The 19,463-nt window shown below is 41.6% G+C and overlaps 1 protein-coding gene across 2 annotated transcripts in view; it reads left to right on the top strand.

The window, feature by feature from the left end:
- fstl5 (follistatin-like 5) overlaps positions 1 to 19,463 on the top strand; it is a 137,227-nt gene that overhangs the window by 79,490 nt on the left and 38,274 nt on the right. For both annotated transcript variants that reach the window (XM_019887445.1, XM_019887446.1), the window contains exon 7: positions 10,060 to 10,226. In XM_019887445.1, coding sequence (XP_019743004.1) covers positions 10,060 to 10,226 — 167 coding nt within the window. The remainder of the gene's footprint in view (positions 1 to 10,059; positions 10,227 to 19,463) is intronic.

Genomic DNA, 19,463 nt, shown 5'->3' on the forward strand with positions numbered 1-19,463 from the left:
AGAGAGAGAGAGAGAGAGAGAGAGAGAGACAGACACATACATCAAAGTTACCTTCCAAGGCCATTTGAAGTTTGTTCCTTAACTCAAGTAGCAGCACAGCGTGAAGTCTTTCTGCATGCTGCAAAGAGTTCTCTGTGCAGAATTAATGATTACACGTTATGTGGGGATGGCATCTTTAATGGGTGAGTGTTCCAGTCGACTCTGATATGCGGTCTCTTCATAATGCATGTTCTTACAACCAGTCAAACCAAAAGTCCCTTTTATGCTGCCTGGAAATTTAATATTTTGTCAGAGATGAGGCAGCCCAGTGGTCGACTGGTTAGCATGTCGGCCTCACGGTGCAGGGTTTGATTCCGGCTCCGACCTTCCAGTGTGGAGTTTGCATGTTCTCCCCGAGCCCCGTGGCTTTTCTCTGGGTACTCTGGTTCCCTCCCCCATTCCAAAAGCATGCATGGCAGGTTAATGGAACACTCTACATTGTCCCGAGGTGTGAGTGTGAGCGCGGAGGGTTGTTTGTCTATGTGTGCCCTGCGATTGGCTGGCAACCAGTTCAGAGTGTCCCCCACCCACTGCTCAAAGATGGATGGGATAGGCTGCAGCACGCCCCACAAGCCTTGTGAGGATAAGTGGATCAGAAAATGGATGGATGGATGGATGGATGGATGGATGAATGTCAGAGATGTAAGAGAGGCGGGACAGCGACCTTTTTCAAAAAAGAGACCACACAGCAGTGACACAGGATGGAGGGCACGAAGGCGATCCAGCAATTTCCCACCTCAGGCTGTTGTATGAGAGCCGTAAGAGAAGTGGGACAGCGCCTGTGTGAAAGTCTAGCCATGGTCAGCAGAGTTAATTTCAAAATTTTTACATGATAACAGAACCTGAACAAGAGCGCCTCAGCCCACCTTTTGTCGAGACCCATGCATTATTCACGCCAGAATCAACGTGCATGGAGGAAGCCACCAGACACGCACGTCATGTCTTAATGAATGACATCAACGTTGATGCTTGAATAATCTACTGCATCAGGGCCCAATCAATTGTGGGTAAACTATAAGATTCCATCCACATTTCAATGCGCCAGAAACCAAGGGTTATAGTGTCAAACTACGGTTAAGATTTTCAACCAGGGTTATAAATCAGGTTTAGAGTTTCAAAACAGGATTTGGGTTTCAAATTAAGGTTTCAAGCCTGAGTTATGGTTGCAAAGCACGTTTTTAAATAAGGATTAGGGTTTCACAGACAAACAGGGCTTTTAAGTCCGGGTGAGAGTTTAATACAGAGTTTGGGTTTCAAATTAGGGGTGAAATTCTGTGTTATGGTTCCAAAGTAGGGTTAGGGTTTCAAAACAGAGGAATGAAATTCGGGTTTGAATGTCAAACTATGGGTTTCAAAATAGAATTCCAGTTTCAATCTGTAGTCTCAAAGTAGGGTTTAAGGGCAAGCTTAAGCTTTCAAAGTTGGGTTTCAGCACAACGTTATAGTTTTAAAGTGGGTTGTCAAGTCCGGGTTAGGGTCTTCAACAAAACTTGGTGTTACAAGTGAGGTTTTGGGTTATGGGTTTCGGGAATTCACATTAGGGTTGTTAAGTGTTGAGGAATTTAGCCTTACTATGAGTACTATTGGTCCCAGTCTCTCACCTGAACATCTGTTTAAAGTCTTAAAACAAAGGATGTAATGTGAAGTTTGTATCTTCTTCTCCCTTGAGTGATTAACAGCTCCCAAGTGTCTTCTTTTGCGTCCCCTGCCTCGGGAGACTCCCTGAAGGCCGTCAAGTTCCCCTGAGGAGGAACTCTTATCTCAAGATTTATGCACAGCAGGAGAGGTCTGGACTTTCCCATCATGCCAAGATCAAATTGCATCAACCTTCCTTTGTTTCTGATTTTTACATAAGGGGCAGAACTGCCCACCTCTCATTAACATATTATCCCTATATAGACGTGAGACTGTATTTTTACTTTGCTTCCTGACAAAATCTGAAACTCTCAGAAGCCTGAACCGATTCGTATTGTGTTGTGATAAACTGCAGAAAAGACGGCGTGGTGTTGGGTCTTTCTTCCACCTTATAGAGAAATAAAAGAAACTGTGTCCAAGGAGGGCCATAAGGAAATGGACAGCTCCCCTCCACAACATAAGACACCATTTGGGTTTAACACTTCAGTTAGGATTTTAATGCAGGGGTGAGTTTTTCCAAGTGTTAGTAACTGATATGGAATCAGCTCTGTCTCAAATCAAAAAATCCATCAAAAAGCCTTCAAACACATTACATTATCGCTTCTTTCCATGATGCCATTCATTTAAACGTAGTGGCTGAGGTCGGGCTGCAAAACGGATTCCAATTGGAATTCTTCTTAAGACTCGTCCTTGGGGTGAAACAAATCAGAGCGGCGCCATCCAGCTGCTTTCCATTGAGCGAGACTGTTTTTCTATTTTTTGTTTCAAGTGGACATTACTTTGCGGGAGGAAGAGACAAATTGTTCAGTCAGCGTCCGTGTGCAGTTTAATGCTCGCTTGCTTTGGACTGAAGATGCCACGTTGATGTTGACATTGGTAGATATGATGCCGGAGTTGCGTTTTTACTCTCAGATCCGTGCAGGATTCAGTTAAATAAGATGTATTTACTTTGGATGGCATCAATTATTTTTACTCTTGTCAAATAGACAGATTGTAGGCCAAATGCAGAATTCAATAGTGATTGGATACGGATGCTGAATGAAAAATAACATGGACCTGCGCAGGATTCATTTCAAATAGAGGGATCTATTTCACTTGATTTGTTTGGTTATTTGTTCGGTTACTCATGGGTCACATTTGTGGGCTGCGGGTAAGATGGGGTACCAGATATCCCCAAGGGTCAGGCCAGTGCAGGATTCCGCCAAATAAATTGCATTCATGTGGGATCGCAGCTGTTATTTTTTGGGTGCCGGTATCCAACATTCACGTGTTGGGTAAAAAAAAAAATACTAATAAAATTGACCCATGCTATGAGTTCAACAGTGACTTTCAGGCAAATTTCCATCAATCTCCTTGTCACCTGTCGTTTCGTCACCATCTTTTTAGAGGCAACTAGCAACGGAGAGTATCAAAGGCAGACTTTTGTATCAGGTGAAGGTCTGCTTTCGCTTCAGGTGCGCTTTTGTCTATAAAAGAAGCTATGAACAGGGAACTCTTAAACATGATCCTTCACTAAAAAAGATAAAAAGTGGAAGTGAGACGGCATCAACATGTGAGCAAGTGTTGCTGTCTTTGGTTGCGGCACTCCACATCAAAATCCCAAATACAAGAAAGGAAGACAAAAGAGAGTGCTTGTTTTTCAAACGACTTTCTGTCTTTGTCATAGATTGTGGCATCACAACAGAAATCCGTCCTCCTTCTTCTGGGAACCGAGAAGCTCTCGCGAATCATCTGAGCCATCCAAGATCACAGAAACCTTTTCTTTTGTGTTCTCGCCGTCTTTTTTATTTTCATTCCCTGTCTGTACGCTGACATGCAGAAAAAGGCTTTTATCTGCACTCCGAGTCATCCAACTTCGAGTCTTGGCTGGTAGCTTTGGTTGTTGATGATGAACCTGCCTGTTAAAACCACAAGGCAACCGGTCGAAGGAGAGCGACAGGCTGGGAGAAAGAGTTGCGTTAAGCAACCGGCCTGTAATTTGTCTTCATGCTATGACCCTCGTGGCAATTTTAAATGTGGCCGTACTGCCGCGTTCCCTCAGTCCTGCTCCTTAATTGCTTGTTACAGGTTAGTTGTCTGAGGTTGATCCTTCCCCGGGAAGGTCAAGTCACTCCTGACTTGGAGTCATACAGAAAGGCCAATTACTGTTCTGATAAATATCAAAAGTGAAAAGTGCTGGACTTGTTTGATTCACACTTAAAAGGCTCACAATTAGTTGGGCTTCAAATGTTCACAGATTTTCTCTTTTTGGAATCCATATGCTTTGTTACTAATTCATCTCCTTGCGGTTTTATTTCTCAGGCCCAAGCAATAAAGGTTATACTTTGGCCTCATCCTACGGCATCTTTCTGCTAAGGAACTATGATGGACCGAGTTGAGAATCTTTATTCAGACAAAAGTTGTGCTTTGGCACCATCTTGTGGCATCTTGGTATCAATGAACTATGTTGAAGCAAGTTGAGGTGCTTCATTGAGACAAAAGTTCTGTTTTTAAGCCATCTTGGGGCATCTAGAGGTAACTAATAATTTTTTTCAGGGGTGTGTGCATTACTATCAAATTTCGGCTGCAGCCTATGTTTATTGCACACACATACCGATAATCCAGTTGTATTTGGAAATGTTCTCATAATTATCCATCCATCCAGCCATCCATCCATCCATTTTCTGATCCGCTTTATCCTCACTAGGGTCGCGGGGGGGGGGGGGGGCTGGAGCCTATCCCAGCCGTCTTAGGGCAGTAGGCGGGGAACACCCTGATCACAGGGCACACAGAGACGAACAACCATCCGCGCTCACACTCACACCTAGGGACAATTTCGAGTGTTCAATCAGCCTTCCATGCATGTTTTTGGAATGTGGGAGGAAACTGGACTACCCGGAGAACACCCATGTAGACCCGATGAGAACATGCAAATTCCACACAGGAAGGCCGGAGCCGGAATCGAACCCTGCACCGTGCGGCCGACATGCTAACCAGTCGACCACTGGGCTGCCTCATCACAATTTATCACAATGGAAAATTACATTGTGATAAATAGGCATAATTTTACGAGAGTAAAACTGTACTTCCCCAAGATAAAGTTGAAGTCAAAATTTATTCAGGGAAGAACGTCATATTTTTACAAGTACATTTAAAAAAATTGCATCTCTATTCGTACACATTCTTGTGACATGAAGAGCAGAGGCAGAGCTACACTGTGTTTGTTTACGGAGTAGACATGCGACAAGAGCATGAGACACTAACACTTCCTGTCGCCTAACTCATATGTCCCATAGGGGAAACTCGCCCCGAAAAAATAATCCTTTCTGAGTAGTTTACCTTGCGCCCTCCCTCTGGGGATCAACAGCAAATGGAGTTTGTAGCTTGTAGCGCGTCCTGGCGGCGTTAGCTGACAAGATTGAACAGTTAGAGGACGACATTATGGGAATGGGATTTTGAATCACCACTAAGCAGCTGCCGAACAAATCTGACTTTGCCGGGATTTGGTGCCCGAGAGGAGAAGAGGCGGAGAATAGACTTAGCCTGAGCTCATCGGACGACAGATGCAATTTCCTCACGTCTTTACAGTACCTTCTAAATCTGGAGAATCCTGGATGTGTTTTACTTGCCCAGGAAACCATGCAGGGTGGGAAAAAATGGTTTCAAAAAAAGTTTCTAATTCAAGTCTCAGTTTGCAGTGCCGACTTTGTACCACCTGTTCCACTTCAGAAAATGGCAGAAAAAATGTAGAGCCCAAACGATCCCTAACCAATTGAAATTGTGATTATTTTAACAAAATTATAGTAATCCTCCTTGAGGGACCAACCCCCGCGGGGAGAGCAAAGAAGCTGCCTGAAATTGCCACTCCACACAGATATTTACAATTTCTTGTATAAATAGTTTCAAGATACCACAAACGAAAATCTCAGAACACTTTATGTGTTATTAAAACTCATCTTACATGACACTCGAAGAGAATTGGCTTGCAAGTGATATGATTTGGAAAAACTAACATTTGTTCATGCAACGAAGATTCTCTGTCACTTCCATAAATGATCCAGGCTTAAGTGAGCCCCTGCCCGACACAGTGATTGTGAGCGCAAATGGTCGTGTGCCCTGCAATTGGCTGGCAACCGGTTCAGTGTGTCCCCCGCCTACTTTCCGAAGACAGCTGGGAAAGCCATTCCCAATTTTCTGCTCCCCTACAACGAAAAATCCCCCTGTTCCGTTATACAAAATCATTTTCTATCCTCTTGCCTCGCGACAAGATACACTACAACGAAAACAAGCCTTCCGCAAAAGTCTAATCCACCCTCAGCCAACAGCGACTCCTACTGCTTTGCTCCGAAACTACAACAGCAACCACCACACTGGTTTACACATGCGCAGTAGTCCAGGAAGTATTTCGTTGCATTGCTAAAATGGCTACAAAACGGACCTTTGGATGCCAAGCAGCTAAGACAAGAGCTCTGACGCTAGAAGAGAGGGTAAAAGTGATGAAAATGAAAGATGGAGGAGGCAAAATAAAAGACATCCAAGAAATTGATGTAAGTGAAAGTGAATGCTGATCGTAAATTTCGCAATTTCTTTCCCTTTTTTTCTCTTTGTGCACAACAGTACATTGGCTATACAGTACAGTACTGTACAGTATGAAGTGCCTTTGGGATTAGGATTGTTTGATTTCAAAAATCATTGATTTAAATTCCAATTTAAATCAGCTAAAAATTAACAAATCAATACTTTTATTTTCTATCAATTATTTTTTCACGAATGGATAGAAAATTCGAATGTTGCTTTACAACATAACCAAAAAAATGTAAGGTTTTTGGGTGGTTTTTTTTTCTTAGTTTTGTATCCTTAAATTTATTAATTACATATTCATAAGGTGTTACAGTACTGTATACAGGAGACATATTATTCATTACAGTACTGTTATGCTTATTTGTACCATTTTTGTCACCCTTTATGCAAATTGTTATTATAAATACAGTATATAATATCGAGGAGAAAACTTGCTGAGGATTCATCGCTGCTACTGGCTCATGGAAATATTCTTCTTTGAATCATTACAGACGCACATGAAACACAACAATGATAGTTCATGGAGAGGTGGTGGAGGTTTGGACCACTGGGCGTTATTAATCCTCTTATTTCGCTGTGATCCGGGCGGCGATTTAGTCGGCCAAGAGAGAGATTACCAGTCTTAGCTGTGAGCCTCACCATTCTCCCGAGCACTCTGCTCCCATTGGCCAGTTGGGCTCTCGAAGTTTGGCCGCCAAGACAGGGAAGGTTAAGACAGAAATGCGCAGGGGTCTTTAGGTTTGGATTTTACACCTTCAGGAGCACAACTAATGGAGTCTGTTTTGAAGAGAAAGCTTAGAGCAGGCTCTCTCTAAGACGCGTGGTTGTGGAACACAACTCAGTGACTTCACTCAGTGCTTCATGCAATTCCTGGACACCATGCATGCCGCCCTCCATCCACCGTTGGGAACTGTACATTCTTGTATCTATCAGGAAGAGCTACAGACTAACTTGTTTTACGAGCAGCGCGCTAACTTCAGATTCTACAGGGCACAAGCAGAAAATGGAGGTGCACATACTGTAAATCAGATTTCTGCTTATTTTCACTGTACCACTCATAAATGCTTTGGCAATAAATGCAGGAACTATGTCTTAAATTCTCATTTAATGTGCAAGTTTTGACACATAATCAACAAGTTATACAGCTGAAATACTAAAAATGGCATGTTCATGTTTTGGCCGGCAGTGCCAGTACTGTCAGCAAATTTGGTGTTCCCTCAACAACCGAATTTGTCGTTTCCCTGAAATGCCTCAGCCAGCCAGATAAACATCCCCAAAAAAGAATTTCCTGACATTTTTCGCCATGGACGTTTCTGTACAAAATGAGTCAGACTCATTCTTCTTATTATCATTATTTGTCTCCTCTGACACGCTTGGTTGACTGGCGAGTATTTTCACAACCACACGGCAGACCATATTAAAAAACATGTGTGACGACGCACTGTTCACATTCAGGCAAGAAAAAAATTCTGCATGTAAATAAAATATTTCTAACTACATTAGTGTATGGATGGAATCATCTTGAATGGTTTGCAACCAAAAATGTTGCCAATGTAACGTGCGGAGTGGAGGACAACGCAGCAGAACTACCTCAGCAATGACAATGTAGGGCACTGACCCACTATAACTTGTGTTCTCAGTGCTAGTAGAAATGGATGGACCAAGTAGGTAATCCCATCGTGCGCGGTTTACAGCACAGCACCGCATCGAATTGCAAACAATAACGCAAGGCTAATAACTGCTGCCGAAATAGATTACCGGTACCATTCTTCCAATCCCAATACATCTCATCTCTACGCCACGTCCAGCCGTTCGGGCACGACATTTTCTGCATCGTGAGCACCTGGCTCGTACATGTATAGTACAATATACCGTATTGGCCCGAATATAAGACGGCCCCGATTATAAGACGACCCCCTCTTTTTCAAGACTCAAATTTGTAAAAGGTCTTTTTGAACACCAAATTAATTTTTATACAGAAAATAATTACAGTACATCTGAAACTAATGATTACTACAATATATTTGAGAGAAAAAGCATCTTGAAGTTTACCCCATAACTTCTCAGCTGCCAGTTAACCTGGCCGATCTTCGACCCACTTTTCTCCAGATTGTCGCTACGTTTAACATTTTCAGTTATCTCTTCTGTTATTTTCTTCTCTTTTCCTTCTTACCTCTATATTTTTACTTTTCTTCTTCGTGCTACCGCTATTTTTATTTTTATTTTTCGTGACGGGTTCGCTTTGGCCTGGGGAGTCAAGTTCAGCATTCGCTTCAATGATATCTGGCACCATCTAGCGTCGTGAATGGGTATAATGTCTAGACCCCGAATCTAAGACGACCCCCACTTTTTCAGTCTTATTTCAATGCAAAAAACACCGTCTGATATTCGGGCCAATACGGTACATCTTGCCAACAACCTCCTCCTGTATCCCCTCAGATTAGTTTACAACGTCGCCTTCTGAATCGATTTCTGGCTGGCTTTGTACAATGCATGGAGGGACCGGCCAACAATGCAACAGAATTACCGGTACCTTAGCAATGCCAATGTCGGACACCAACCCACTATGAATTGCACAAAATATTGCTAGGCTAATCACTGCAGCTATATAGGCTGCGGTGATTAGCCTAGCAATATATAGCTTACCATTCTTCCATTCATGATAGGTCGCGTCTCCACTCCACGTCCAGTATTTCGGGCACAGCAAATCCTGAGCATCTGGTTCGTACAAGTATGATCCAATACACATCTTGCCAACAACCTCCTCTTCCTCCAACTCTTCAAACACCTGGACCCCCTCAGACAAATTCGAAAAATCGCTTTCTGAATCAATTTCAGACTGGCTTTGGACACTTTCCCGATTGAGCTGTGCCATTGTTGTTCTTGAATTGATGTTACACTTTCGGGTTTGTTGCTCACCAAGGTTTCACTTCGAGAAAACGATGAATTTGTCAAATTTACGAAAGAGAAAAGATTTTTTTCCATGCTTTATTTAATCAGGTCAAGTACAACTTTATTGTCAAATGTGCTGTATGTGCAACATAATGTTAATGTAGTTTGTCTCACTATTTTACTGGTGACATAAAAATATCTCATTTGGGATTTTCTGAAATTACTTCACAGTTGACCTTTGAGGTCAGTTGGCAGACCAGCTCTGTTGAAGGGTCAGCGCTGGGGGTTGGGCTTTGGGTTGACAGGATTCGACTTTAAGATTCGAGCTTCTTTAAATGGGTTCAGAGCTAGGGCTAAGATTCAGGAAAGTTAGGGTGTACTTTGTTCAGGGTGATTAAGGTTGTGGCTCAAAACAGGTATCTTTAAGAAAACCTTTGTAAGGTAAGAAAACCTTTATTTGTCTCACAATGGGGAAATTTAAGTCCAATTCATAGCCCAAACAGCCTGATTTTTGAACGTGTGCCCGTTTGCTAGTGGTCGATATTCTTTAATTGTTGAGAGATAATTGTCCTGTGTCTCAGCATGAACAATAATCGCTGCTAAAAATGATTGAAGCCAAGGTGAGCCTTCAATATACTTTCGCTGACAATTCCCTTCTTCAGTTGTTCAGGGATTGGTAAATTATTGAACTCCTCTCTCTCATTAAATTGCAATACCAAGATTGTTATTTTAATTCAGGCTCTGTTGCACACCAGCAAATAACCTTGTGTTCATTAATGATCACATTTTGGTCTCTCAGGATGGATTTACACTGCAGGTCCTTATTCTGATTTAGTGCTAGTTCACGATCTATTTTGCCTTTGTATTCAAACCCATGAAACCTGCAAAATACAAGATGGCCTCCGTGACTCTGTATCGTCCTGTGGTCAATAGATGTGTACCTGCTGGATCTCCCGGACCACCAGAGGGTGACGGTGAAGACTGTGACGGTGGGCCAAAGCGCAGTGCTGACCTGCGCCATCACGGGCCAGCGCCGCCCGCCCATCCTGTGGAAAAGGAACAATCAGTATCTTAACGCCTTGAACCTGAATGACATTAACGTAAGTCTGACATGAAAAACACAGCCAAATGGTTTTTATATTTAATACAGTGAAGGCAAAGGTTCGGGTTTTCTAACAAAATTAAAGCAGGGTTGTCGTTGAATTATGACGTCATTTTTTACACAATTGTCAATTTATGTTTATTATAATTTTGTGGCTAACGATAATTGTTTTTAAAAAATATATATATATTTTTTTCAAAAATAAATACAATAACTTAATGATGATTTTTTTGTTATTTGGAGATTTGAAATTCCCTTTTTTAATTTGCGTATGGGAAATGTTGTTTTCTCATTGAATTTCAATTATTCTTTTAATATTCCCATTTTTCTTGCAAGAGTAGTTTTGCAAAAATAACTTTTTTTTTCCCCTTGAAAATAATTATGTTTTTCCTTCTCAAAATGCATTTTCCCCAACACTTCCTGCACAATTACTATTTTAGTCAGTTTTGGAGTTTTTTCTTGTTGAATATTTTTCTTGTTGAATTTCTACTTATCTTGTTATATTCACATATTCTTTCCTTGAAAAATATACTGCTTTTTCTTCTCAAAATTTTGTACAAGTTTGTTTAGTCCCGTTTGGAGAAATTCTCTTGCTAAAATATATTGAAACATCTTGAAAAGTTGAATTTCTTTTTTAAATTGACAATTTTGTATGAAAACAAATTGTAATGAGACCATTTTACAAATTATCCCAACATTATTCTTCTATATATTCTTCTAAAAATATGGCATTCTTTGTTGTTTTCTACGAAAGAGAATCATTCTCACAAAATGGGTTTTCTTTTTCCAAAGTTCTAACCTTCCTCACACAATTCTGAAATAACTTTTTACATTTTGGAATACATTTTCTGGAGAATTATGACTTTTTCTGTCATGATTTAATTTTTGTTTTGGATTTTTAAAAATTGTCCGGATACTACATTATGTCTTGTTGAATTACAACTTTCATCTCATAACACTCAGCTTTCCCCGTCCGCACTTTGTTCTCGGATTGTTTTGTATGCAGTTTGCGTGTGTGACTTTTGGTGCTTTGTGTTGAGACTCTGACAATAATTCAGTATGTCAGCTATCTCGTGGTGCTTTTTTGATGAATGCGAGAGATGGGGGCTGGGGGGTGGGGGGCATGGGGGGGCAAAGAAAATGAAGGTGGATACAGAGGGACTTCAAAGCAATTTTTGCCTTTTTTTCTTTTTCATGAAAAAGAGAAAAAAAGCCTTTTTGGTTCTCATTAAAAAAAAATGACAATTTTTGCATAATGATGATTTTAGTCTTGTTTGAGCTTTCAAAATTCCGTTTTTAAAATTTGACTTTTGATGTTAAAATATTATTTTTTCTTTATTATTCACGATTGCCCTGCGATTGACTGGCAACCAGTTCAGGGTGTTCCTCGCCAACTGCCCGAAGACAGCTGGGAGAGGCTGCAGCATCCCCCGCGACCCTTGCATGGATAAAGCCGATCTAAAAATGGATGGAGAGATGGATGGATTATTCACGATTTTCTTGCAGGAAAAAATTATTTCACCTAACTATATTTCTTTCCTCAAAATCAACACAACTATGATTTTATTCTTGTTTGGAGGTTTGAAACTAATTTCTTAAAATTATTGTTTCAGAGTCTGATTTGAACCTGATAATATTCCCCCGGTGCCCATGCACTTGGCATAAAAACGAGAGTAATTTCATTTTCATGCCAGCGCAAGTCTGGTCTAGCGTGGTTGGAGCCGTGTTGCCTCTCTCTGGGCGTTCCGGCGCACGGAGTTGCTTCAACCCGGACTCATCTAAGAGTTTGGTAATAGAAAATTGTCTGTGCTCTGTGTAAAACTGAGCGCATTGTCATTTACGTGCTGCGGCAATGGTCCAGCTCAGTGTATTTGTGAATTTTATAGACATGCTATGCTGCCCTCCATTCCCGCGGCAACCCCGCAGCACATCTGCAAATTTGGTCCCAAAAAGTAGACTATATTTTGAAATCTCGAAAAGCAGGTGTAACTTAAGGCACGGGTGGTATAATGCGATTTTGGTGTGTTTGGTCGTGGTGGATGCCACAGACAGACGCACAATCGGGGTTGCAAGTTGGTCTCCAATCTCCCGTGTCACATGCATGGCCGACTACATCATTTGCAATGGGAGATCTGGCAGTTTACCAGCTAATGCCATGGACAGACCCCAGCGAGTCTAGTTTTGTTTCTGCAGTGTCAAGCATGCCGTACTCAGGCATACTGTGCCCTGATTTTGATGCAAATATGGGATGCAGCGAGGATTGACAAGGAAAAGACTACTCCATCCCACAAAGGCGTAAATACCGCTTTACACCCAATCCCACCTGTGCATTGTCACGCAAAATACCAAAAGGAAAGAAACTCCACCCTTGCGCACAGCAGTGGTGGCTGCTGGTCATTCATTTGAGGGGAAGATCAGCTCCGCCAAAGACCATCCAATCATCATGCACAAGCCGAGCGTCCGGGCCAGCCCGCTGCCCCATAGAGCCCCAGAGGCGCTGAGCATCCAATGGGCCGGATAAACCCCAGCATTTATCCAATGACCGCCCATTTTTGCGCAGTGGAACAACCCACTCTACAAAGTAATAGATGCTCAATTTCCAATTGTGTAAAAGAGCCGTGGCACCATGGGCATGAATGAAAAGGCAGTCCTGTCAGTTACCTTTGAGAAGTAGCTGATTCTGAACAAAAGATGAAGCTATTCCAGCAAATGTCTAGTCAATGAAATGTACACACAGCAGTACATATTTCACCACTTTTTTTCATTCCCGGGGTGGGATTTTTAGAGGAAGATGAGCTTCAGTTGCAGTCTCAGAGTAATCGCTGTTGGCGCACAGTAAGACTGTGTTTTGTGCTAGATTTGCGCTCAGCACAAAAATAGGGCCCTTAAACTTTACTCTCATTACATGACACTTTTCCGAGAGAAGACACACAACACAATTGACGTTTTACCCTCAAAATACTGACAGAACCTTTTGTGTCAGCCTTGGCTGCTCTGAGTCATGTACTGCTCCTCTGTCATGTGGTGTCCCACAGAGCTCAATTCTGGGGCCTCTGCTGTTCTCACTGTATCTGCTCCCATTGAGTTCCATCTTAAGGAAACATGGTATTTCCTTCCACTACTATGCAGATGACTATCAGATCTATGTCCCACTGAACAAAAAAGACACTTTCTCATTAAGGCCACTTTTATCCTGCCTGGAAGAAATCAAAACCTGGATGGCACATAATTTCTTGAATTTTAATGAACAGAAGACAGAGGTGATACTGTTTGGTCCCAGTGGCCCTTGTACATCTCATCCTGTAGACTTGGGCCCCCTGTCTCCTTATCTTAAGTCAACAGTCTCAAACTTGGATATTAAACTGGACAGTGATTTTAAACTTGACCGGCAAATTGGTGCCGTTGTTAAATTCAGCTTCTTTCATCTTAGACAGCTGGCCAAAGTAAAACTTCTCCTCTCTCAATAACACTTTGAGAGAGTGATTCATGCCTTCGTCACATCTCGGCTCGATTACTGCAATGCACTTTACTTTGGAGTCAGCCAATCCTCCATTAAGCGCCTCCAGCTGGTCCAGAATGCCGTTGCTCGCCTCTTGACTGGTACTCGGAAGAGGGAGCACATAACTCCTACTCTGGCATCCCTTCACTGGCTCCCTCTCCATTTTAGTTATTTTCAAGATCCTATTATTTGTTTTCAAATCTCTAAATGACCTCGCGCCACCTTACCTCTCTGAGCTCATCCGCCCCTACACATCTGCCCGGCGCCTCAGGTCTGCGGACCAGACATTATTAGAAGTACCAAGAACTAAACGGAGGCTCAGAGGGGATCGAGCCTTTTCCGTTGCTGGTCCCTTTCTCTTGAATGACCTCCCACTGAACATTCGGCAAGCCTCCTCGCTGCCCATCTTTAATTAAAACCCGCCTCAAAACTCACTTGTATTCTTTGACATTTGACTCAGCATGACCCAAATTATGATCTTAGTCATACTGTTTGGTGCTCTCTACCGTCTTTGTTATTGATTTGTTGCTTTGCTTTACTGTTGTATATGTTAGTTGCTCCCTGTACAGCACTTTGTGTGCAACGATGGCTGTTTGAAAGTGCTCTATAAATACATTTGAGTTGAGTTGAGTTGAGAATACTTTTACACACAATTTTTATTTGGAGTTCACATTTCTAAAATAAATCAAATTTTGGGATTGTTTGGTAGATGTGTGCACTTGCTTATGCTTTTTAGTGCTTGATGTTGGAGCTTGCACAATAATCAAGCATGTCTTTTGCTCTTGTGCTGCTCTGAGATGGGGGGATTTCAGGGCCTGGGAAAGAAAATGATGGTTGAGATCGAGGGGGCTTCAAAGCAACTACACAGTGTTTTTGCGAGTGTGCGTGTGTGCGCGTGTGTGTGTGTGTGTGTGTGTGTGTGTGTGTGTGTGTGTGTGTGTGTGTGTGTGTGTGTGTGTGTGTGCGTGCGTGTGTGCATGCGTGCGTGAGTGCATGCGCGCGTGCACATGTGTGCACGCGTATACACCTCACTGAGTTCAGTGGGGAGGAGATACCAGATAAGATGACCTTACTTTTTCAAATTTTTTTTTTTTTTTACATTTCCATTGTGTGCATGTGTCTGTATGATACGTAATAAAGTCAACAGTGCCGCAGTCGATAAAGGGATCTCCAGTGAAGCCGTTGATGTAAAACATTAAATCTTGATGACCCTTCAAATGAGTTGCCCAGCTGTCCGCGGTCATCCTCCAACACCCTGGGAAGCAGCGTGCCGCATTTAAACGCTCAATTTTCACACTTTATATAACGCTTTGAGAAGTGTCTGGAAAGAAAAAAAAATGAGAATGCTCTTGATGTAACAAAAAAGTGAGACGTCAAGACAGATTATTTCTTCACGCAGCTCTGAAGGATTTACGTGAGTGGAGAAAGTAAAAAGGTGCAGGGGTTTTGTGAGGTTGCCAAACTCCGAAAATAAATGGTTTGTGTCTGAGTCGCTGCAGCTAAATGAAAAGTTTTGTGCCACTAAATTGTATTGGAAGTGCTAGCTAATGCGTCCAAATTAGATTTAAAGTGAATTTATGAACAAAAATTGACTTTTTAGTGTCTTGCATACCAATACAAATAGTTGAGTGCTTGGAGCGCCTGCTCGCCCATCGAGGGTAAAATTACACAACCAGGTAAAAATTTTCTGCCTGTTATTGGAAAAAAATATATATTTCACACAATTGTGACATCAAAATTGACATAATAGCGCCCCAACATTGACTTTGTCCTCACATAATTTACAAGGACAACAGCTATAAGCATTTATAATCAACAATCAAAAAATAGAACAAAAATAGCTTGAGTATTATTAAAAGTGTGTACATTGACAATGAAATGCGTATACAAACAAAAGATTTAAAAGCATTTAAAATCAAAGCAAAGAAATAAGTCGGTTTCCAAAATTAGAATGAAATTGATTTTACTGCTGAAAAGATTTTCATCAAAGATATGGAAAAAAACCCATAGTTTGTAACCTTTATTGAAAAGCATTTATACTTGGGGCTGACTTCACTTTTTTATGCCAGTTTATTCCACTTCTATGCAGCATAACAGCTAATTGCTGCTTCCCCATATTTGCTTTGAAACCCAGGCTCCACTAATTGACCCAACTGCGCAGACCTCAAAGACTAACTGGGTTTACAGTATATTCAATTGACACTTTGTTCATGTTTTCAGGACCCAATCCATTCAGTGATTTATACACAAGTAGCTGAAGTGTTAAAATCTATTCTAAAGGTGATGAGAAGCCAGTATAAAGTGGCCTGAGCAATGGGTCAATTGCATGAGTCATCACCAAAAATTGGACTTGACTCAAAATAACACATAATGAGAGGGAGCAATAAACTGTTGGCTATCCTGGTGAAAATTTGTAATTTTTTTATTTTGTGATACATTTTTAAATTCAGTCACATCTGCATGTCTCCCCGGGCTATCTTTAGCAGTCTTCGTCAACGTTTCGTGGTATCTGCGCTAATCCCGGTGCGTGCACCGGTGGCGGGAGGTTGACCGGAGCCTCTCGTCGTTGAGAAAAATCGGCTTATGGCATAATTCCATCCAACATTGCTGGCTGTTGCATCATCACTCAAAGCCATCACCCTGGAAGAGCCACGTTGATTGGTTGCGACTCAAGCACATTTGTGCGACTAGACTGGTTGGATTTAAAAAGGGTTGCGAATGAGAGTAGTAGTAAAAAAAATACATATTTGCCTTAAAATAAATTACATGACAAAAATCAACAAGGAAACATTGTGGAGTGATCACATGTCAGTCATAGGCATCATGGCAAATTCACAAGAGCAGGCTGCTATGTGTCTGATCAAGCAGGATGTGGTTCATTGGTCAAGCTTTTTTTCTTTGTTTACTGTAAACAATTAAATTTTTTGACATTTTGGGGGGGGGTTCCTATTATTTTCTATGATTGTCAGATACAGTATTGATCATATTTTTGCATGTATATGCCCTTATCCGTTCCAACCCCCACCCGCCCCCCCAAAAAAACATAAATGTTTTCTAAAGCAGTGGTCCCCAACCCCCGGGCCACAGACCGATACCGGTCCGTGGGTCATTTGGTACCGGACCACACAGAAAGAATAAATAACTGACATTACTTCCATTTTATTTATTTCACGATCTGAAATATGTTTTATTTTGAAAGATTACCAGATTCTCACTGTTAACTCCATCGACAATATGTCACTCTTGACGCAGGTCAAGGCGCGCTTCTCGGTCACGTGATGGGTTACCGCTAAAATGAAATCCAAGAGCTAGCAAAATGAGTAAAAAACTAATGTCTTTGGGAAGGGGAAAAAGCCCAGCCAGGAGTCAGAAGAGGAGCCTACGACTTTCAAGAAAGAGAAGGCTAAATTTAATAGAAAGTATCAGGAGTCCTACTTAATATACGGATTTATCTCAACGGGAGATTCCCACGCACCAAGCCCCCGCTGCAGAATATGCGCGATGATGAGTCATATTTTTCATGCACTTTACATTTGCTGTGTCTTATTTTGAAGGCACGTTTAAACGTTACCATCGCGACCAGAGTACGTCGGCCAAATAGGACATTCCTCGTGTCAAGATTCGTGTTTATTATTATGTTTCGGAAATACCACAGTATCATGCAGGTCATATCATATTATTTTGTGGTATTTATCCACCACAGTTTAAATGTCGGTCCCTGAAAATATTGTCTAACATGAAACCGGTCCGTGGGGCAAAAAAGGTTGGGGACCGCTGTTCTAAAGCATGAAAATGCTACACAATATAGAACAAATACATGTTACAATTAGATTATTGCAGAATAAATGAGAGTTGTGCAAAATGTAAAAAACAAAGAATAAAGAATAAAAATGATGGTCATTTAACTTCTAACTGCATCCTCGTTTTTTGCTCTCTTTAGTTCATGTTCTCTCTCTCAGAAGTGGATTTTGCCTGGCATTTGGTAAAGAACTGATCCAAGGACGTTTGATTTTCTCAGCTTTTAACAATCCTTCGAAAATGTCCAAGGCAAACATCAGCATAGTGAGCGATCCCCCGACTGGTGAACACTTTTTCTGGGTGATTAACATTTACGTAAAACTATCAGAACGCCTCATGGCCCGAGGGGCAAATGACGAGGAGGCTCCATGGACACACGGTAGCCAGACTGTATTTTTACCTTTCGTAAGTTGAAATTTCTTTCGTAACAAGAGGCAATATTTTCCTGTTGAGGCCTTTCATAACTTGAAAATTTCGTATGAAGAGACGTTTGTAAGTAGAGGTACCCCTGTTTTAGTTTTTACCGAATAGAATATATTTAGTCATCAATTTACACTCAATGTGTTTCTTTTTACATCTAATAATTTGTATTTTGTAAAAAACTTTTGCGATCAGTCGGCACGTTGTTTGACTGGCCAGCACGTCGGCCTCACATTGCAGAGGTGCAGGAGTGGAGTTTGCATGTTCTCCCCGTGCCTGGGTGGATTTTCTCCGGGTACTCCGGTTTCCTCCAACATTCCAAAAACATGCATGGCAGGCTAATGGAACACGCTAAATTGTCCCTCGGTGTGAATGTGAAAGCGAATGGTTGTTCATCTATGTGTGCCCTGCGATTGGCTGGCAACCAGTTCAGGGTGTACCCCGCCTACTGCATGAAAACAGCTGAGATAGGCTCCATCATGCATGCGACCCTTATGAGTATAAGCGGATTTGAAAATCGATGGATGGATGAATTTTGCCATAGTATTTCTTTTTTTTTTCCCTTCTTGAAAAGTGACACAAATGTGATTCACAATGTTCACACGCTCATCATTTGCTGACTTAAATCTCTCAGCTTCATGACCCAAGCGAATTTGATTTATGAGGCCGCATTCTTCATTACAGTTGGAAAAGCAAATGGCCGGCATGTTCATGCCTCAGGAGGGCTGCACAGAGCCAATGCTGTCACCTTGCTGAATGAAAAATAAACATGTGGAGGGCATGAAAGTCAGAGCGGCGGAATCTTTGTCGGGTTATCCGGCGCTGTGCTGACTGAGCGTGTATCACTGGAGGTTGAAGGTGAGGGTGGCATACAATGCCAGGTGGATTTACCCTCCAGAGGCGATAATTCATATGGCCGTCAGAAGCAACCTGCTTTAAAATACAGCCGACCTCATCACACCCAATTTACATAGATTGGATTTCCTTAAAAAGAACATATCCCAAATGTCCAAATGAGCACCAGAGGACAAATTAACACTCCCTTTAAATAGTTGCCCATCAGAGTAAAAAAAAAAATGTTACCTTGACTGTGTGAGTTTTTCAGGTACAAGCCATCGCGACTACTTCAGTTAAGTAAAAAAAAAACAAAATGGACCAATTAAGGTACTTTCGTAGAAAGGGTTCTGTCAGTCCTCATCTGTACCCACAGGTACAGATGAGGACTTACAGAACCCTTTCTACGATGGAACTTTCCTGTACGACTGAGAGCCTCCACAAGCAATTAAGGTACTGTAATGCCCAATTTTTGCTGATCGTTGTTTTTCACACAAAAAAAAAAACAAGCACAATGACCCCTAAAAAAAAAAAAAACAAGATTTTTTGCCATTTTTTCTCTGTTGTAAAGTTAAACAAATACTAATGAAAAAAGTATTGTAAAATAGTCAATGTTCTGACTGTATTTTTGATTGCTTTAAGATTTATTGTTATAAGCGTTAAGGGACCGATTTAATTTATTAT

The sequence above is a fragment of the Hippocampus comes genome, unplaced genomic scaffold (genome assembly GCF_001891065.2).
Source record: "Hippocampus comes isolate QL1 unplaced genomic scaffold, H_comes_QL1_v1.1 scaffold202, whole genome shotgun sequence".
Lineage (NCBI taxonomy): Eukaryota > Metazoa > Chordata > Actinopteri > Syngnathiformes > Syngnathidae > Hippocampus > Hippocampus comes.